Source organism: Zalophus californianus, chromosome 6 (genome assembly GCF_009762305.2).
Source record: "Zalophus californianus isolate mZalCal1 chromosome 6, mZalCal1.pri.v2, whole genome shotgun sequence".
NCBI lineage: Eukaryota > Metazoa > Chordata > Mammalia > Carnivora > Otariidae > Zalophus > Zalophus californianus.
In genome coordinates, this window is record NC_045600.1 from 11,580,040 (window position 1) to 11,598,064 (window position 18,025).

The 18,025-nt window shown below is 53.5% G+C and overlaps 2 protein-coding genes across 2 annotated transcripts in view; one reads left to right on the forward strand and one right to left on the reverse strand.

Moving 5' to 3' along the window:
• The window catches only part of RIN3 (Ras and Rab interactor 3), a 119,835-nt gene extending 112,609 nt beyond the window's left edge, over positions 1–7,226 (reverse strand). The window contains exon 1 of the mRNA XM_027571533.2: positions 7,008–7,226. Coding sequence (XP_027427334.1) covers positions 7,008–7,051 — 44 coding nt within the window. The 5' untranslated portion in view covers positions 7,052–7,226. The remainder of the gene's footprint in view (positions 1–7,007) is intronic.
• LOC113909890 (transcription factor GATA-6-like) lies at positions 7,049–9,253 on the forward strand. The gene is made up of 2 exons (XM_027571534.2): positions 7,049–7,605; positions 8,282–9,253. Exons 1-2 carry the CDS (start codon positions 7,130–7,132, stop codon positions 8,283–8,285), a joined length of 480 nt encoding a protein of 159 aa, XP_027427335.2. The 5' UTR covers positions 7,049–7,129; the 3' UTR covers positions 8,286–9,253.
• The last annotated feature ends 8,772 nt before the right edge of the window (positions 9,254–18,025 follow it).

Sequence of the window (18,025 nt, forward strand, 5' to 3'; positions counted from 1 at the left end):
CTGACCAACCAGAGCTGTTTTAGCCACTGGGGCAGCCTCCTCAAGCTCCGCCCCTGCGGACAGGAGATGGGCCCGAGGCAGCAGAGGACTTACTGGCAGGTGGGGAAAGCCGGAGGTGGTGGCCATGATGGTGGCTTCCAGATTCTTCTGTCAGAGGCAGAGGCTGACAGCCACACAGGTACGGAGTTAGTAAGCCCCCCCCCCAATGCCGCCCCCCCAACTGCCCTGTGGACACCTAGGCAGAGGGGAGAGTTCCTCTGTACCCACCCAGCGCCTTTTCCTCCTTCCAGGCCCTGCTGACAGAGGGAAGGGTCTGGGTTCACTGTATAATACTGTGTGGGGGTGGGGGGTGCAGGGGAGGCACACTGTTGTCACCTGCAGCCCAGCCTGCACAGGGACGGGCTGGCCACCTCAGGGCAGCCCTGGGCCTGCTATCCGGCCTGCCCCGCAGGGAGCCCCCTCTGTCAGGGCCTCATCCCTCTCAAACCCTGAAAGGACAGCCTTCCCACCAGGAGCTCTGTGACATGAGGCTGCCGCGACCTCCTCAGCATCGCCTCAGCTCGTACACAAAATGGCGAGAGCCAGCGCCACCTCACGAATCCAGTCACACCCAGAGATGCCACCCCAACGCAACCTGCCTGACCCACCGTCCAGCCAGCAAGTTCTACCAGGAGACCAGGGGCCCAGCCCCAAAGTGGGCTTCCAAAACCGATGCACTTTTTTCAAAAATGGCTTTTCAAAAATAAACCCACAGGAGTGAAAAAGCATTTCCTTCCAGGCACTTGGTCAGGGTGATGACCCAGAAGTCTCCTTTCTGGGTCTTCGTTTCTTATGAAAGTGTACCCATATGTTCTAGACTGTTCCACAGGCTGCCTTCCAGCCGTCCGAAGGAAGAAAGGCTAGTCATCAGCTGGCACATCAATCCCACCAGCTTCTGCTGCCTCTCGGCCAGTATTCGGGGAATCACTGAACGTCAGACCAAGCAGGGACCTAGAGATCACTGGGTTCATTTCTCAGACGGGGAAAATGGGGCCCAGAGAGAGTTAGAGACTTGCTTCCTAGAGTATGCTCCCAAATCACCACAGGGACGGGACCCTAGAGACATCCACTAGCCCTACCGACGTCCGGCAGCGTGCAAGCCCCCAAGCATCTTCCAGATCAGCAGAGAACGATACAATTAGCTCGACGCTCTGACTGCCAGGCGCGGTGGCGGCGGGAGTGGGCGTGAAGGGGGCACAAAAGGGATAAATCCCACGGGAACGACTAGAGCAGCATCGCTCAGCCTTTCCTTCCGCATTCTCTTCTTTTGCCAAAAAGACATGAAAGACTAACAGTCACCATTAATTTACCCTTCATAGAAGAAAGGAGGCTTTACATGGCAAAAACAAACAAACCAACCAACCCTCATCTCAGAATAAAAGACAGTTCTGCCCAGGAAGAGATGGTTTGGCAATCTTGGCTGATACACACACACACTCACACACACACACACACACACACACCCCACACACACACCCCATCACCACAACCCGATTTTCCTAGTTTCTCCATGGACCACAGACCTGAACCTGGGACCCAATGACCCAGCCTGCCCCCCCTCCCCCCCGCAAAACCTGTACACCCAGCTAACTCCAGCCTTTTTGCTGAGGATGCAGTATCTATTGGTGATCCAGAGCTGGCTTCAGCTTCTCCCACCCTCTCTCCTCTGGAAGCAAGGGAATGCAGCTGGGAATTAGGGGAGCCCAGCCGAGGAGGCTAAGATGAAGGGATTGGGGGCCACACAGGGTCCCTACAATCTTGTTCCAAACTGGTGATCTCAGGGGGTCACCACCGGCTGCAGAAGGGGAGTTGGGCTCCTGACCTCCCAGTCCTGGGCCCCACCCTGAGCTCTGCACTGCCTTAACAAATAGTTCCGGAAGGTCAGGTGCTTTGGGACACAAAAGAGAAGGCTGCGAGGCAAGTTTTAGAATCCTGTTCAGTGTATCATTGTCCCTGAGCATTTATGGAGTGCCAGCTCTGTGCAGGACAGAAAGATCTGGAAGTAAAAGATCTGATCCCTTTTATTTGGAAGTCTATAATCGAAACCAGAAGATGTGACAGCAAAGGGGTTTTGGTGTCTTGCGAGGTAGATAAGTAGTTCATGCAAAAAGTGTTTTGAGTATTCAAAAAGGAGAAATGTCCAAGAGCTGTGTGGCTGCAAGTCCTCATGGAGGAAGTGGCAGCATCCCAGCAGGAAGGAACTTTCAAACCTGGCCTCCCTCTTCAATGCCGCCTACACAGTTCTGCTCATTTGTCATTGCCTGGATGGCACGAACTGGGGACAGCCCTCACTCAAGGGACAGATGGAATCCGTGATGGGGTGGGAAGGACAGAGTTTGTGGCGGTCTATCAACATTCCTCCCTTCCCTCTGCTCTGGCTCCTTGGCTGGGAGGCACCGCAGGCCAGCTCAGACGCCTGTCTATAAAATGGAGCTCCAGGGAGGCCTGAGACTGCAGTGAGGGGCCCAGGGTGGGTCTCCCCTTCAAATATCATACCTAGTTCTGGTGGGTTTCCACCTTTTATTTCTTACCTCCAGGATTAAAATGCGGGTGTCGGGCGCCTGGGTGGCTCAGTCGTTAAGCGTCTGCCTTCGGCTCAGGTCATGATCCCAGGGTCCTGGGATCGAGCCCCACATCGGGCTCCCTGCTCAGCGGGAAGCCTGCTTCTCCCTCTCCCACTCCCCCTGCTTGTGTTCCTGCTCTCGCTGTCTCTCTCTGTCCAATAAATAAATAAAATCTTTAAAAAAAAATGCGGGTGTCTTCATTTTAATGAAGGATTTGAAGCTTTCAACGTTTTCAACCTCGGTAAAGATCACTACACAGGGACCCAGGCCCGGGACAGGTGCTGTCAAGTGGTAGGGGAGATGAGAAGGGGGGCCTCGGGGACAAATGTGTGGGCACTCCCCTGTCCCAAGCAGACCCTGAGCCCCCACCCCTACATGCTTCCTAGCGGGTGCACTGGGGCTTCTCAGGGCCCAGAAGGGCAGGCTTAAGCCTCTTTTTGTGTCTAGAAGGGGGTGGGTTTCCCAGCTGAGCGCCAGCCAGGACCACCTGGGAGCTTAGCCCCCGAAAGCAAGGAAACAAGGAAGCCCAGGTCAGTGAGCATAGCTGGAGCTGGGATCTGGAACCCCGAATCCATCACTGCTCTGGGTGGGCCCCCAGCCCAGAAGAGCCCCCAGTCTTAGAGCCTGGAGTGCCTGAGGGACTCTCAAGGGGTTCAGCAGGACCCCTGCATTATGTCAGGCATGAGGCAGAAATCCAGGGCTCTCCGGGGCTTGGCCCAAGGCAGCCCCTTGCAGGCCCAAGGCTCAGGAGACCCGATTTCTAGGCCCAGCCCCACCTGCAGCTCCTAAGACCTTGGCTAAGTCACTTCCTCTTTCTGGGACTTCCTTTCCCTTGTCAAGTTAGGGGGTTGGATTAGATCCAAGAGTGGAATCCTTTTTCAAATAAAATCTTAAGCAGACTCTCAATTTACCAGACATCTAAAAGTGTGGGCTCTGAGTGTTCTGAGTGTCCACGTCCTCAGTGACCCCTGCACAATTTGACACCTGGCCTCTGAGCAGGTCACAGCTTTGCCAGAGATATCCTCGACGCCTCTCCCGCTCGCACCTCACCTCCAGTTCATCAGCAGATCCTGCGGCTCCGGCTTCTTCCCTCACTGCCCAGCCCCCCAGCCCGCAGCCCTCTCTCCTGCCTACAGAAGAGCTTCCTTCCCTGCAGTTTCCCTGACTCTGTTCCCCCTACGGTCTGTGTGTGCAATACGGCCCATCTGTGCAAACCCCATCTGTGGCCCCCAGCACTCTGCAAAGCCATCACCCCACCAGACCACCTTCAGTCCTCATCTCCCACACTCTACTCCAGGTTCCCGGGCCTCCTCAAGGTTCCCGACATGCCAGCAGCAGCCCCCAGGGACTTGCCTTACTCTCCCACTTCCTTCGGGCCTCTCCCAAATGCCACCTCCTTGGAGTAGTCTTCCCGGACCACCTGCTCCGGAACAGCCCCTCTGGGGTCCCCACACCCCTTACCCTGATGTTCTGTTTCTTCTGAGAACATCAGCTGCAAGCAGGCAGGGGCTTGCTTGAATGCTGCCCCCCTCCCCCCAGTGCAGACACAGTTTGTCGAACAGAGGGAGACAAAGTACCTGCAGTGAGGATACTGGGCAGCCTGCCTGCCTTTTCTTTCTCCCCGGCTGACATTTTCAACAAGAAGTAGATAGAGCTTAGCTGCCAAGATCCTCACACTCCTCTTCCAGGGGGCTGACACCCAAGTGACACCATCCTAGCTCCCAGGGGGATGAAGATAGCAGGCATTCCCTTGGCTGTCTGAACATCATCTCCGGCCAGTGAGAAGGAGGCGGCTTTTGGAAGCCAAGCGGAAAGAAGAATCCTCAGCCTAGGACTCAGATCTCAGCCCTGAGTGGTCAGCAGGGCCTGGGGGTGGCCTGGGAGTGAGGAGTCGTAAATGACTACTCCTCATCATCTCTGGGCTGGAACACAGGTGGAGGTGCCACCCAGGGAACAGGGGATGTGTGGGGGCGCACCTGAGAACTGCCTTATAGGACTTGAGAGTCAAGAAGGACGGGGCTCCCGACGGGAGAACAGGGTCTCATATGGTAGCAGTTAGTGGGAGGCAGACTGCAACTCAAGTTCAGGAATTCCTTTCTTAGGTATGTGCCTGTCAGAAGGACTGCCACAGTGGTGGCAAGTTCTCCGTCCCTGGAGGTATGCAAGCACCTTCCAGGAATGTTGTCAAAGGGACTCCTGTACCAGGTCCAAGGTTCAGCGAGATACTGTTTAGGAACCCTTCCAACACAAAAGGGCCTCTTAAATAAAGTGTTTTTAGCAACAAACCCAATATTCCCTAGAATGTGCCCTCACTGTTCTAAGCAGGCCTGAGCTGGTGTGTTAACCCTTAGCTGCCTGTAGGCAGCTGCTTAAATATTAACTCATTCAAACCTCATAGCAATCCTATGAAGTGGGTGTTATCATTATCCCCAATTTAAAAATGAGTCAAAGGCCAGGTCTCTTGTCCAAGGCTAAATAGCTAGTAAACAGAGATAACTACTATTATCAAAAAAACTATTAAGAGTTATAGGCAAATGTGCAAAACTTTTTTTTTTTTAAGATGTATTTATTTTGAGAGAGCAAGAGAATGTACAAGTAGGGGGAGGAGCAAAGGGAAAGAATCTCAAGCAGACTCCCCATTCAGCGGGGAGCCCCAGGCCCGGCTGACCCAGGGCTCCATCCTGGGACCCTGAGATCAGAACCTGGGCCAAAATCAAGAATCAGATGCTCAACCAAATGAGCCACCCAGGTGCTCCAACGTGCAAAACTCTTTATGCATTATCTCATTTAATCCTTAAAACAACTGTGTGAGGGCAGTTACTATTATTTATCGTCATTTTATAGATAAGTAAACTGAGGCACAGAGAGCTTAAGTAACTGACCCAGCAGTGAACAAAGAAAGGCAAGAGGAAGTGGGTGAGGCGAAGTCATTCCTGGGGTGGGGGGGGGAAGGAAAGCTGGAGAGGTCAGGACCCTGGTCCCCCACCTCCCCTTCCTCCCTGGGAAACTCCTCCTAGCTCCTCCCTGCGATACTGGATGTGGTAGACACTTGCCCCTAAGGGGCCCCTTCCCCAACATAATTTCCAATTCTTCCCACCGGATGACATTTGTCTTTGCAGAGGTCACTTCCAAGGGAAAGCATCCAGGCAGAATTTCCGGGGAGGGGCAGCAATGGGAGAAGAAGGAGGAGGGAGGCATTCAGATGCGGCAGAGTTTAAGGGCCCTCCATGCCACCCCTCCCACCAGACTGCAAACCGGTCACCTCCAGCTGTCCCCCAATCCAGGACTGCACAAGATCAGCCCATTCCTCTTGCTTTACAGAGTAGAGAACTGAGGACCTGGGAGCTGAGGTCATGAAGCTAGGCCAGGCAGCAGCTGGGTATCCATCACAGAAGTAGGCCCGGGATTTTTAGACCAAAAAGCCAGGAATGGCAGCCCTGGGGGTGGGGGGCGCCCATAAACCTTGGCACCCAGAAGGTTCTCAGAGGCTTTCCCAAGAATCTGCCTCGGGAATTGGAGCCTCTTCAACCCCCTAAAGTTTCCCCGCTGGGCTGGGCAGGGCAGGGCAGGGCGAGGGAATCTTTTCCCCAGAGCACAGCCCTTAGCAACGTCCAGAAGCAACTGCGGGTTCTTAGGTGGGAGGAGGGGGACCTAAAACGAGGCACTGGAGACCCCTCCTGAAAGCCAGTTCCCAAACTTCCCAAAAAATTCAGCTTCACGCACGCCAAGCTGTGTGCCCTCTCCCCGGGATCCCGCAGACCCCCGCGCAGCCCGTGCGCCCTGGACCCTCCCCAAGCACCAGGCTCGACAAAAGCCGCTCCAAAGGTCACCGTCCCGGACCCGCCTGAGGGACAGGGGAGGGGATCCCGGTGGGTGCGCGGTCTAGGCGGACCGGTCAGCTGCCTGGCGGCGGGTGCACAAAGTTACGGGGACCCCGGTTCCCCACCCCACGCCCGGCTGGGCTTCAGCGTCCCAGGACGCGCGCGGGGGCGCAGGCGGAGCGGCGGGTGCGGGAGGCCGACGGGATCCGGACCCCGAACGATCGCTTCTGCAGTTCAGGCGGGACAGGAGCCCGAGGAAGGGGCCACGTCCACGCAGTCGCTCCACCCCGGCTCTGACAGGTAGAGACGCCCTTCTAGCACCCGCCCGCCTGGCTGCCTAGCCGCCGAGCGTGCCGGCTGTGTTTTCCAGGGAGCAGGGACGTCTGGGCTTCAAAGTTTAGCCAAGTCCCCGGGTCCTGCAGCCACCAGCGCGGCCCCGGTCCGCGCAGAACGGGAGTCCGGCCTTGGGGAGGCGCTCGGTCTCACCCGACGCCCCGAGGCCGGGTTGGCCAGGGGGCCGCTCCCGGAGCTCCGAGCACTCCCGGGGGCGGGGAAGCGGAGGGGGCGCCCGCCCCGGACTTACCCCGCGGGGTCCCCGCGCGCGGGCGCTCCGGCCCGTCGGATCATGCCGCCGGCAGCTCCGGGACCGTGGACGCAGGGGCTCAGGCGCCAGGCGGCGGGGGCCGCCGTGGCCCGGGCGCCCGCATGGCCCTGGCGCTGACCCTCGGGAAGGGCCCGGCCGGGCGCCGCCGCCAGTCCCGCGCCGAGTGGGAAGCCGCCGCCGCCGCCGCCGCCGCCGCCGCCGCCGCCGCCGCGCTCTGGGGCGCTTGCTCGCTTCCACTTCCTGTATCGGAGCGAGCGGGGCTTTCAGGAAGAGGCTGGCCTTGGTGGTCAACGGGTTTTTGTCAGAAGCCTGGCGGCGGCGGCGGGCGGCCCGGAGCCCCCCTGGGGCACACGGAAGCCCGGCGGCCGCGAGCCCCCGCCCCCCCCCCCCCCCCCAGCCCCGGGACCGGGCCTGGCGGCGTCCAGCGGCGTGGAGCCGCCTCCTCGCGCTGGGGCTGCGGCCCGGGCGGCTCCCGAGCGCCGGGAGGGAAACTGAGGGAGAAGTCTCCCACAGGGCGAGGCGTCGCGTGGGAAGGAAGGCGCTCCCGGCTCCAGCCCGCTCGGCCGCCGACCGGCAGGTGGGGAAGCCAAGGGCTCTGGGCGCAGAGCACTCTGTCGCCCGGCAGGGAGCCACAGCCTTGCCTCCCGCCTGCAGGAGCCTGACACTCACTCCCGGGGCAGCCCCAGACCAGAGGCGGGTCCCTGACAGGTGACCACGGAGCTTCCTCTTGGATGCCTCCACTAACGATGAACTCGCTACTTCACAAGGTAGTCTGTTCATCTATCAAGCCAGGCATGCAATTCACCTGTCCTGGGTACCACACCTACGTGGGATCAGAGTGGGAAAGCCGGTGGGCTCACAGATACAACAGCCACAGCAACTCCTGTGCGACCAGGAGGCCTCTCTTCTAAGCATCTGAGCACCCACAAATGCGTCCTAAGCCCTAACTGCCCTCAGAGCATTTCACAGTGACTGGACAGGACTGGTGGACCTTACAGGGCCACCTCTGTCTAACGCAGGTAGGGTTTCTCCCCGGGATCCCGCAGACCCCTGCGCACTATCGACATTTGGGGCCAGGTAATTCTTTGTTATGGGGGCTGCCCTGTGCATAGTAGGATGTTTGGCAGCATCCCTGACCTCCACGCACTAGATACCTGGAGCATCACCCATCCACCATAACAACCAAAAGGGTCTCCAGCCTTTGCCAGATGTCCCCAGTTGAGACCCACTGGTCTAACGCCTTCATTTTACAGGTAAGGAAACTGAGCCGTAAAGAGAGGACGAGACTCGCCCGAGGCCACACCGCAAGCTGGGCGCAGACAGGACTGAGGCCCAGGGTTCTGGGTACAAGCATCAAGAAAATTCTTTGCCTTCCATGCCTCTGCCCTGCTGCTCCCCTCATGCCCCCCTCCCCACCTTTCCTGACATTTCCACCAACTCAGCCTGGCAGAAATTAGAGAAGAAAGAATCTCTATGCAGGAAACTCCCAGCCTCCTGGTGGGAACTTAAGATGGTGCAGCCACTTTGGAAATCCGTCTGGCAGTTCTTCAAAAGGTGAAACCTGGAGTTACCATATGATACAGCAGTTCCACGGAAACAAACACATGTGTTCTCACGGAAGCTCGTGCGTGAATGTTCGTGGCAGTATTGTTCATGGCAGTGAAAAAGTGGAAACAGTCCAACCGCCCATCAGCTGATGAATGGGTAAAACAAAACATGGTCTATCCCTGCCATGGCATATTAGTAGGCCGTAAAAAGGAATTCAGTACTGATACGTGGATGAACCTGGCAAAGATTCTCCCTAGAAGAAGCCAGTTCCAGAGTACTGAGTAAGGAGAGGGTTAAGGTGTAGGGGCTATGGGACCAGGCTCACAGAAACCCCAAATGTGGGGAAATGCTGAGGCAGACAAAACCAGAGATAAAGGGAACAAACCAGACCACCTGGCCCTGGATGTTAGGGAGTATATTTTGGGGCAGCTACATTGTAATCACAGAAAATGACCAGACCTCTGAGCAGTGAGCCATTAAGGATGTTATCAATAGTCTTTGCTCAACCCAAGATGGCACCAGAATCTCAAGGCCATAAGCTTCCTGGTCAGTTCTCATCAGAAGACTGCCAGGAAAAGCCCCCAGGGGCAACCCATTCGGGACCCCTCTCACTCTAGAGAGCTTTTTTCTTTCCTTTCTGTTCTCACCATCACCTAATAAACTTTCACTTCACTTCACCCTTTTGTGTCCCCGAGATTCATTCTTCGACTCCGAGAGACAAGAACCCTGCAATCCTTCACAGGACCACATACTGTTGGATTCCATTTATATAAAATGTCCAGAATCGGCAAATCCATAGAGAAAGAAAGTCAACTGGTGGTTGCCAGAGGTTTGGGGGGAGGGGAGGGGGGAATGACTGCTAGTGTCTACACGGGGCTTTTGGGGGGGGGGGCGGTGAAGAAAATGTTCTAATGGTTGCACAATTTTGTGGTCAAACTAAAAACCAGTGAATTATACACTTGAAGTGGGTGAATTGTATGGTATGTGACTTCTATCTCAATTAAACTGTTATTTGATTTTTAAAATACAGCCTCCAGGAGGCTTTGCTGACTGTTCTAGAGCCATATCACCTCCTCCTCCGCCGGGATCCCTGCAGGCCTCCCTCATTAGAGCATGCTCCCGCTGAGCTCTCCTCTCCTCCCGAGGCTCGACCGTCTCCTTCCCGGATGAGAATCTTTTCCACATCTCCCTGGATAGGACTGTAAGCTCCTGTTTGAAAACCTGAGCTTTGAGGGCAGACCTGTGTGCAAGTCCAACCCTAGGACCTGCCAGCTGGGTAGCCCCAGGCAAACCACTTCCTAGTGCCCCAGCTTGGTCATCTGTAAAAGTGATGAGTGCAAGGGGGCACCCACTCCAGGCGCCATTTTTAGTCATTTGTTCTTGCTAAAACAAGCCTGTGGGCTCCTCCCAGGCCTCCCTGGGCCCCAGGGGAGAGGGCAATGCAAATATCACACCTAGAACAACCCTTCAGACCCTACCATGCTGATCTGGACTGCGAGTCACCCTGCTCTTCCATATGCCCCCTTCCAATCTCCCCCCCCAAATAAAGGCTTCCCTCAGCTTCCTGGGGCCACTGCTGAGACACAGGACGAGCCCCTCAAAGCCTGGGTTCCATGGGTCCAGCCCCGAGGTTCTCACAACATCCCCACAGAGGCCTCCACAAGGCCTGTTGCTCACCTGCTCTGTGAAGACAGAATTCCTCAGACACCAGATGAGGTCCCACCCTGCCCCTGTGGCTAGTAACTGACTGAAAAGGAAGTTGCCAAGATTCCAGAAATCTGAGCAGCTTCTATTAGTTGCGGCCTCTGCCAAATTTGCCTTTCCTCGGTCTCCCTTTGACTCACCCAAGTCCTCACGCCAGCCCCCTACCCCTCTCCTTGGACACGGATCTCAGGACTCCTGCTGGGGGGTACATATCTGCTGCTGTTGGGGCCTGCAGGCTCCTCCTCCCCCCTCCCCTAGTCTGTGTTTGTTCGTTAGTACCCCAGTACCTGGTTTCCCTTTAAGAAGCTACTCCTCAACATTGGGTTCAGGTGGAGCGGACAACTTTCCACCCCCATTTGAGAGGGAACACATATTCTGGTCTAGCCAATCAGAGCCCTCCTCTCACCAGGCACAGTGATTGTTTCAGGGATGAACACATGACCCAAACTGGGCCAATGAAATTCCTCCCTGGGACTTTTTGTTGGCACCGCTGGGCGGGGCGGGGGGGGGGGTCGAAGCCGGCAGTCTCCCCGTCACCCCAAGCTGGCTGAGCTAGGACAGTATAAACTTGGGATAGCACAATAGCCATCTGGGCCACCATGTGGCAAAGTGGTACTCGGGAAGAAAGCCAGGATGGAGAAAAGCACTGTGGGGAGAGACCATGCCCTAGTGACATCCTTTGAGGTCTAGATTCTGATGTGTTTAAAGCCAGTTGCACCTTTAAACATCTCTGTTGCATGAACAAATACAGTCCTTTTTATTTTCCCTTCCTTTTCGAAAAACATAATTGGAGTCAGGCTTCTGTTAGTCGTCACGCCAAGATTCCAGGCTCTCCATGACTACAGGCCCTCCTCCGTCTTCACTCCTCACTGGGCCTGGAGGATGTTCAGTTGTGGCAGAGGCCTATAGGAATGAACAGGTAAATCCTTCAACTTATTGCCCCAAATAGATGAGGCTGATTTGCATCTCTGGGGTCCTCATGGGGGGGCTCTCACCTCCACCTGCTCCTCAGCCTCCTCCTCCCTCCACATAGGTGAGGGCCAATAGACTCAGTCCCAAGGGGCACCGTGGGAATTTTCAGGGAAAGGTCACCTCTTGGTGGTGACCTCAACTTCAAGGCTTGCGGGAGTTTCTGGGAACTCTTAGTGAAGAAAAAAGTCTTGCAGCACAGTCTTGCTTTTCAAAATTTCCCCAAAACTTGCTCTGAGTTGGATAAGAGATTTTGAGGAAATAGAGTGTGTTATTTCCACAGAAATTCTCCTTCTATCTAGAATAGTTGATGAGAGCAGGGGCTTGAGTCAGTCTGCCAGGGTTCAAATCTTAGCTCTGTCACTTAGAGGCTGTGTGACCTTAGGCAAACTACTTTGCCTCTCTGTGCTTCAGTTTCTTCTTCTGTGAGATGGGAGAATAATAGTGCCTACCTCAGGGGCACCTGCGTGGCTCAGTCGGTGAAGAGTCTGCCTTCAGCTCAGGTCATGATTCCGGGGTCCTGGGATCCAGCCCTGCGTGCGGCTCCCTGCCCAGTGGGGAGTCTGCTTCTCCCTTTACCTCCGCTCCTCCCCTCTGCTTGTGCTCTCTCTCTCTCAAATAAATAAATAAAGTCTTTAAAAAAAAAATAGTGCCTCATAAGGGTTGCTGTGAGTGTTGTATGAGCTCATGTAGGTAAGGGGCTTAGAACAGAGCCTCGCATATGGTAAGTGCTCAGTAAGTATTAGCTATTATTTGTACCATGACCAAGGGCTTTACCGTATCAGTCAAATCTCACCAGAAACAAAATGGCACATCTGATTAGGATCATTTGAGGAGGGTTTAATGAATTTGTAGGTGAAGAAGTACAAGGGAGGGTGCCGTCACCTTCCTCAGCCCAAAGATGGGGAGAAGGGGTGGTTACTAGACCCAGAAGCAGAGAGTCCCGTCCTGTAGAAAGACTGCCAGGGGAGAGGAGCAGGGGAGAGGAGCAGGGACCCTCAGTCCAGGGATGCAGCCAGCTCACAGCGACCTCGAGGGAGACAGCCAGGAAAATAAATGCTCTGAGTCTTCTCCCCCCACTCCAATCTCCAACCGCGGGGTGGGTGGGGGGGGCCCTCAATTGCCAAAGCCTGAGGGCTTGGGAGTCCACTGGCCAGTCCCTGTGGGTGTGGGGTCCCTATGGATCAGGCTGCTGGATCGTGGAGAAGGGCTGGGGACAGGGACAGGGGCAGGAGGGCAAAGCCAGGGAATCAGACAAACTGGTTCAAATCCTACTCCGCCTCTGGCTGTGAACCCTGGCACATCAGCCAAGACACCGCACATGTGAGCGAAGCCATTCTGGATTCTCCAGACCAGCCCATCTGCTGGCTGAACACCATTCAGTGACCTCGGCCAATGTCCTATGGGACGGGAGGATCACTAGGCAGGCTCTGCCTGAACTCTGGACTTGCAAAACGGTGACATAGAATGAAATAGTGGCTATTTGGGATATTTTGTTTTGCAAAAATGAATACAGAAAACAGCTCTTTCTGTGGACTTGTCCATCCCCTGACCCCTAACAAACCCCCTCATCTCATTCCTCATTACTTTGGAGAAATCTTTTAAAAGAGGGGGGAGAAAACACTTTATTCTTGCAAAATCAATCTGTATCCTCAGCGGTCAGCCAGGAGAAAACGGCACTGGCTGGGCAGGGGCTGGGGGGACCGGGGAACCAGGCTCTGGAGAGAGAAGGAGCCTCTTCTTGGTTCTCACCACGACTGCTCAGCGGGAACGAGGGCCCGGGCACACAAGATCTTACAGTTAAAAAAAAAAAAAATACTGGAAATCTGGAATTCTCTAGGACCGTTTCAGACTTCTAGAGCCTCGTACTGGCTTCTGTACGGGGCCCCATCACCTTATGGGGCTGGTTTGGGATCTTCCGTCTGTCTCTTCTGAGACGCCACGTGCCAGGAAGATGCAGCTGCCACAGGTGGAGAGTGGAGATGTGCTGCGGGAAACCCAGGGGTGCTCAGCGATTCCCCACGTTCTGGAAAGGACGGGCCCTGACAGACATGCTCTGGGTGTCTCACCTGAGACCATGCTGGCTATCTTCGGCACTGGTCTCTTCAGAGAGAGGGTGCTCATGAGACACCCCCAAAAGCTTTTATTTTATTTTTTAAAAATATTTTACTTATTTATTTGATAGACAGAGAGAGAGAGAGAGACAGCGAGAGAGGGTGCTCATGAGACACCCCCAAAAGCTTTTATTTTATTTTTTAAAAATATTTTACTTATTTATTTGAGAGAAAGAAAGAGAGAGAGAGAGAGACAGCGAGAGAGGGAACACGAGAGAGAGGGGGAGCGGGAGAGGGAGAAGCAGGCTTCCCGCTGAGCAGGGAGCCTGATGTGGGGCTCGATCCCAGGACCCTGGGATCACAACCTGAGCAAAAGGCAGATGCCCAACGACTGAGCCACCCGGGCGCCCTCCCCCCCACCCCAAGTTTTTAAAGCAGCCCTCAGCATGGATGATTGAGGTAGCTTCTTGTCCGGTATCCCACTCCCACTCGGCCAGCCCCATTCATCCCTGAGGCAGAAACTAGAGGCTTCTAAGATCTTCCTCAGGAAACCCTTCTCCCGCCCAGACAACCAGCTGCCTTTGTTCATCTGACTCCAAGATCTGCCCCCGAGCCCTGTCTGCTCCCAGCTGAAGTGCCCTCTTCACCAGCCCTTGTTACATATTTCTAGACACTCCGATGTTCTTCTCATGCTTCAATTATCCCTAGCGTGAGCACAGGCTCCTTGGGAGGAGAGGACACCTTCTTTTAAAATTTTGTTCTACACCCCGCCCCACCAATATCCAGTGGAGGCCCCTGCGGACAGTAGGCACTTAACAAGCCCTCATTGGCTTAAATGAAAACCACTTGCTACCAGGGAGAAAGACTTCTCCATTTCTGAGTTCTGTGCCATTGTGAGGATTATCTATCCCTGCTTCGTGCTGTCGGAAGATGAGCTAAAAACCGGGGCCAAGAATGCCCTTAATTCATACGGTCTACACAGTGATGACACCAGTGAGGTACTGCGAGGTCGTGGAAGTCCTGCGCTTGAGGACTTTTCACTCTAGTGGGATGAGGCAAGCCACCGGGGGATGCTCTTGAGTTTAAGTGACAGAAAACTCTGAATCTAAGTGGCTCGAGTACAAAGGAAATGGATTGTCTCGTACGACTTGAAGCGTAGAGATAGGGATGCACATCAGGTATCTTGCTGTGTAACACATGACCCCCAAGGGTAGCAGCTTAAAACACCACACATTTATCATCTCACAGACCCTATGGGTTGGGAGTCTCCATACAGTTTTGATGGTTGGCTCTGCCTCAGGGTCTCACAAGGCTGCACTCAAGTTGTTGGCCTGGGCTGGGGTCTCATCTAAAGGCTCGACTAGGGGAAGATCTGCTTCCAAACTCAGATGGCTGTTGGCCGGGTTCAGTTCCTTGAGGGGCCTCAGTTCCTTGCTGGCTGTTGGCTGGAAGCCATCTTCAGTGTCCTGTGACAGTGAACATGATCTTTGCTTTATCAAATGTGTGAAGCCGAGAAGACAATACAGCAAATATCCTGGCAAGATGGAAATCACAGCCTTGTATAACTTAATCATGGAAGTGGCATCCCATCATTTTGGATCTATTCTATTAGAAAGAAAGGTACAGGTCCTGCCTATACTTCAGGGGAGGGGATTCAACAAAGGTGTGAAGACCAGAAGGCAGGGATCTTTGGGGCCATTTTAGAAGCTACATACTATAGGCAGCTCCATGTGCAAAACAGTCAGGGACTCAGTGTTGCCATCAGTCACTCAGGTTTGGTCCCTTTCTCTGCTTTGACCTCCTCAGCATTGACTTCATCCTTAGGCTGGTTCTCCTATGGTTCCAAGACAGCTTTCAGTGGCAGTCAGGATCATGCTCTCTAGGTCTATCCTGCAGAAAAAGGGAAAAGCCTCTCTCCTAAGCCTAGAACAGAAGTCCATGTAGTGTGATTGGTCATCTTAGGCCCCAGTCACCTAGAGAATGTCATGCATTGATTGGCTTAATTAGGATCCACACTTGGAGGTGACTGTCCCCCACATCATGGTGGGAAGGAGTTGAAACCTGATCAGAGTTAAGGTTCTACTGGGAAGGAAGGAGAGAATGGATGTTGGGTAGGTAACCAACAGGGTCCACAACATCTGTATAGACATGACCAGAAAAACAAGACCATGTATGAAGAAACATTTGGGGTTGATTGATATATTCATTATTTTGATTGTGGTGGATGTTTCATGGATATTTCCATATATAAAAACATCAGTTTATACACTTTATTTTTTTTAAAAGATTGTATTTATTTATTTGACAAAGACACAGCGAGAGAGGGAGCACAAACAGGGGGAGTGGGAGAGGGAGAAGCAGGCTTCCCGCGGAGCAGGGAGCCCGATGCGGGGCTTGATCCCAGGACCCTGGGATCACGACCTGAGCCGAAGGCAGACGCTTAACGACTGAGCCACCCAGGCGCCCCTGGATTATACACTTTAAATATGCACCGTTATTGTATATCAGTTATACTTCAAAAAAGCTGTTTTAAAAAGCATGTCATATCTTCAGTTATTATGTTGTGGAAAGCACAAAAAATTAAGCGAATATTCTTCCCGTTTTCAAAGCTATTGTTCGATTCCGCGGAGAGGTTATTCACGTCATCGATAAATGAGTAAAGTTCTGACCTATGTCCTTATTGTCTTGCTTTGGTTGTACCTACTAGTGTAAGCAAAAATGTGATAATTTCCAGCATTCCTATTGTTGATCAGTTGCAACCATGGGTTGGTTAGAGATAGAAGAGTTTGGCAGGAATTAGTGAAAACGTTCTGTGAGAATCAATTGGCTATGTGGAATTTATAGTAGAGCATTATACGTTTTATTATGTCAGAGAACAAGGCCATGGATTATAGGTATCGTTCAACTTGCTCTAACAATACGGTTCCTAAAGATTCTGCACAAGGGAATCATTTCTCAAGATCATCTTCTTTGCTCCCTCCCCCCGAGGGATGGGTGACCAGGGAGGCCTCGAGGAGGAGGTGGCTCTCGGTGGGTCTGGAAGGACTCAGCCTGCACATGGCCGCAGGCAGGGGGAGGGCAATTGGCTCCGGAGAGACTCACTTGCCTTGTTACCATGCCCTCTTGGCAGCACCTGGAGTGCAGGAATGGAAAGGCTTTAAAACAGTGACTTCTGGGAAACAAATCCACATTTTTGACAAGAGGCCAGATGATAGAACATTAGCAGCTCATCAGATCTGAGTTGGCTCATCTACCAGAAGGCAAGCCAGGAGGCTGAGGCTGTTCTCTGGGAAGCGGAGATCTTACTGTGTGCCAGGTACCGCGACCCTGTGTGTCAAGGAGAGGAGAGAGCTCCAAGGGCAAGGACACGTATAACATGATTTCTGCCCCCTCCCCTGGGAACTCTTCGTGTTCTGGGAGGCAATCTTTAACCATGTCTGATTCATGTACATGTGCCCAGACTAGGGGTTTAGGACAGTTGAATAAATGAGACAAAACCTGTGTAGGGAGTATATTACCTATCCATTAATGTATACAGAATTACCCCAGATTTAACAACCTTAAACACAATAAGCACTTTTTTTTGTTTGTTTTTAATAATCTTATAGTTTGCATGACTCAGGAACTCTGGAGCAGCTTACCTGGTTGGGTCTGACTCGGGATCTCTCATGAGGTTGCAGGCAAGATGAGGGAAGGCAGCCATTTTGTACTATGAGGCTATATGCTAAGGAAGACAGGGGCAAACATAGAGGAGGCTGGGTTTACCGCCCCCGTGGAGTGCTACAACAGTCTGGACTGAGCACCTTTGTCTTCTTCTACGTGAGAGAGAATAAAATCCTACCCTGTTCAAGCCACTGGTCTTTGGCATTCTTCTGGAGTAGGATTTCAACAGGTAGAAATAAAGGAAGGGCGTCTCAGGGCGGGTGACTGTGTGAGTAAAGACCTGGAGGGAGGACCCTATTTACCTCTCAAGACAGCGATGAGGGAAAAATGAGTTACCGCCAAAGCAAGCTTAAATGCCCATCTTCGAGGGGCGTCGTAATTGTTGATAATTACTAATGCTCCTCATTTGTCGTTTGTCCCTCGTGGACAAGGACCGTATCTCACGCTTCCTTGTATAGTGCGCTTGGCCAAAAACGATGTTCCTTAACTACCTGGCAGAAAGGCCGTAATTTATTTCTATCTCACTTCTCCCTTTAGGGGATACTCACTTCCTCCGAAACTCAAGTGTGGTGTCCTCAAGCCTTCTTCCTTGTGAGAAAACCCAGGGTGGTTCATTTAAAATCATGGGGTGGCAACAGGCTGGTCAGTTTGAAAGGAAATCTGACCCAACACTGGTCTTCCCTTCCCAGCCTGGGCCTCTGCTGCCTTCCCACGTGAGAGTCCACAGACCTGTGGGCACTTAGCCGGAGTCTCCTGGGACTTCAAGTAAGAACCTTCCCAAACACGGACTCACTTCCTTGAAGAGTTGCTGTGAGGGTGCCTGGGGGTGAGGGTGGGACATGAGGACACTCTGGGTGCTTCAAACCACACAGCGTGATTCCTGGGTCAGCTCCACTCTTGCCTGCTGTGTGACCTTGGACAAGTTTCTTAGCCGCTCTGGGCCCAAGCTTCCTCTTCTGAAAGATGGGTGGAGATGATATGGAAGGTGGCTAACAGTGTTTAGAAGGCTTGTGAAGAATGTCAGTTTCCCTCCACTGGTGTATTTTTTTTTAATTTTTC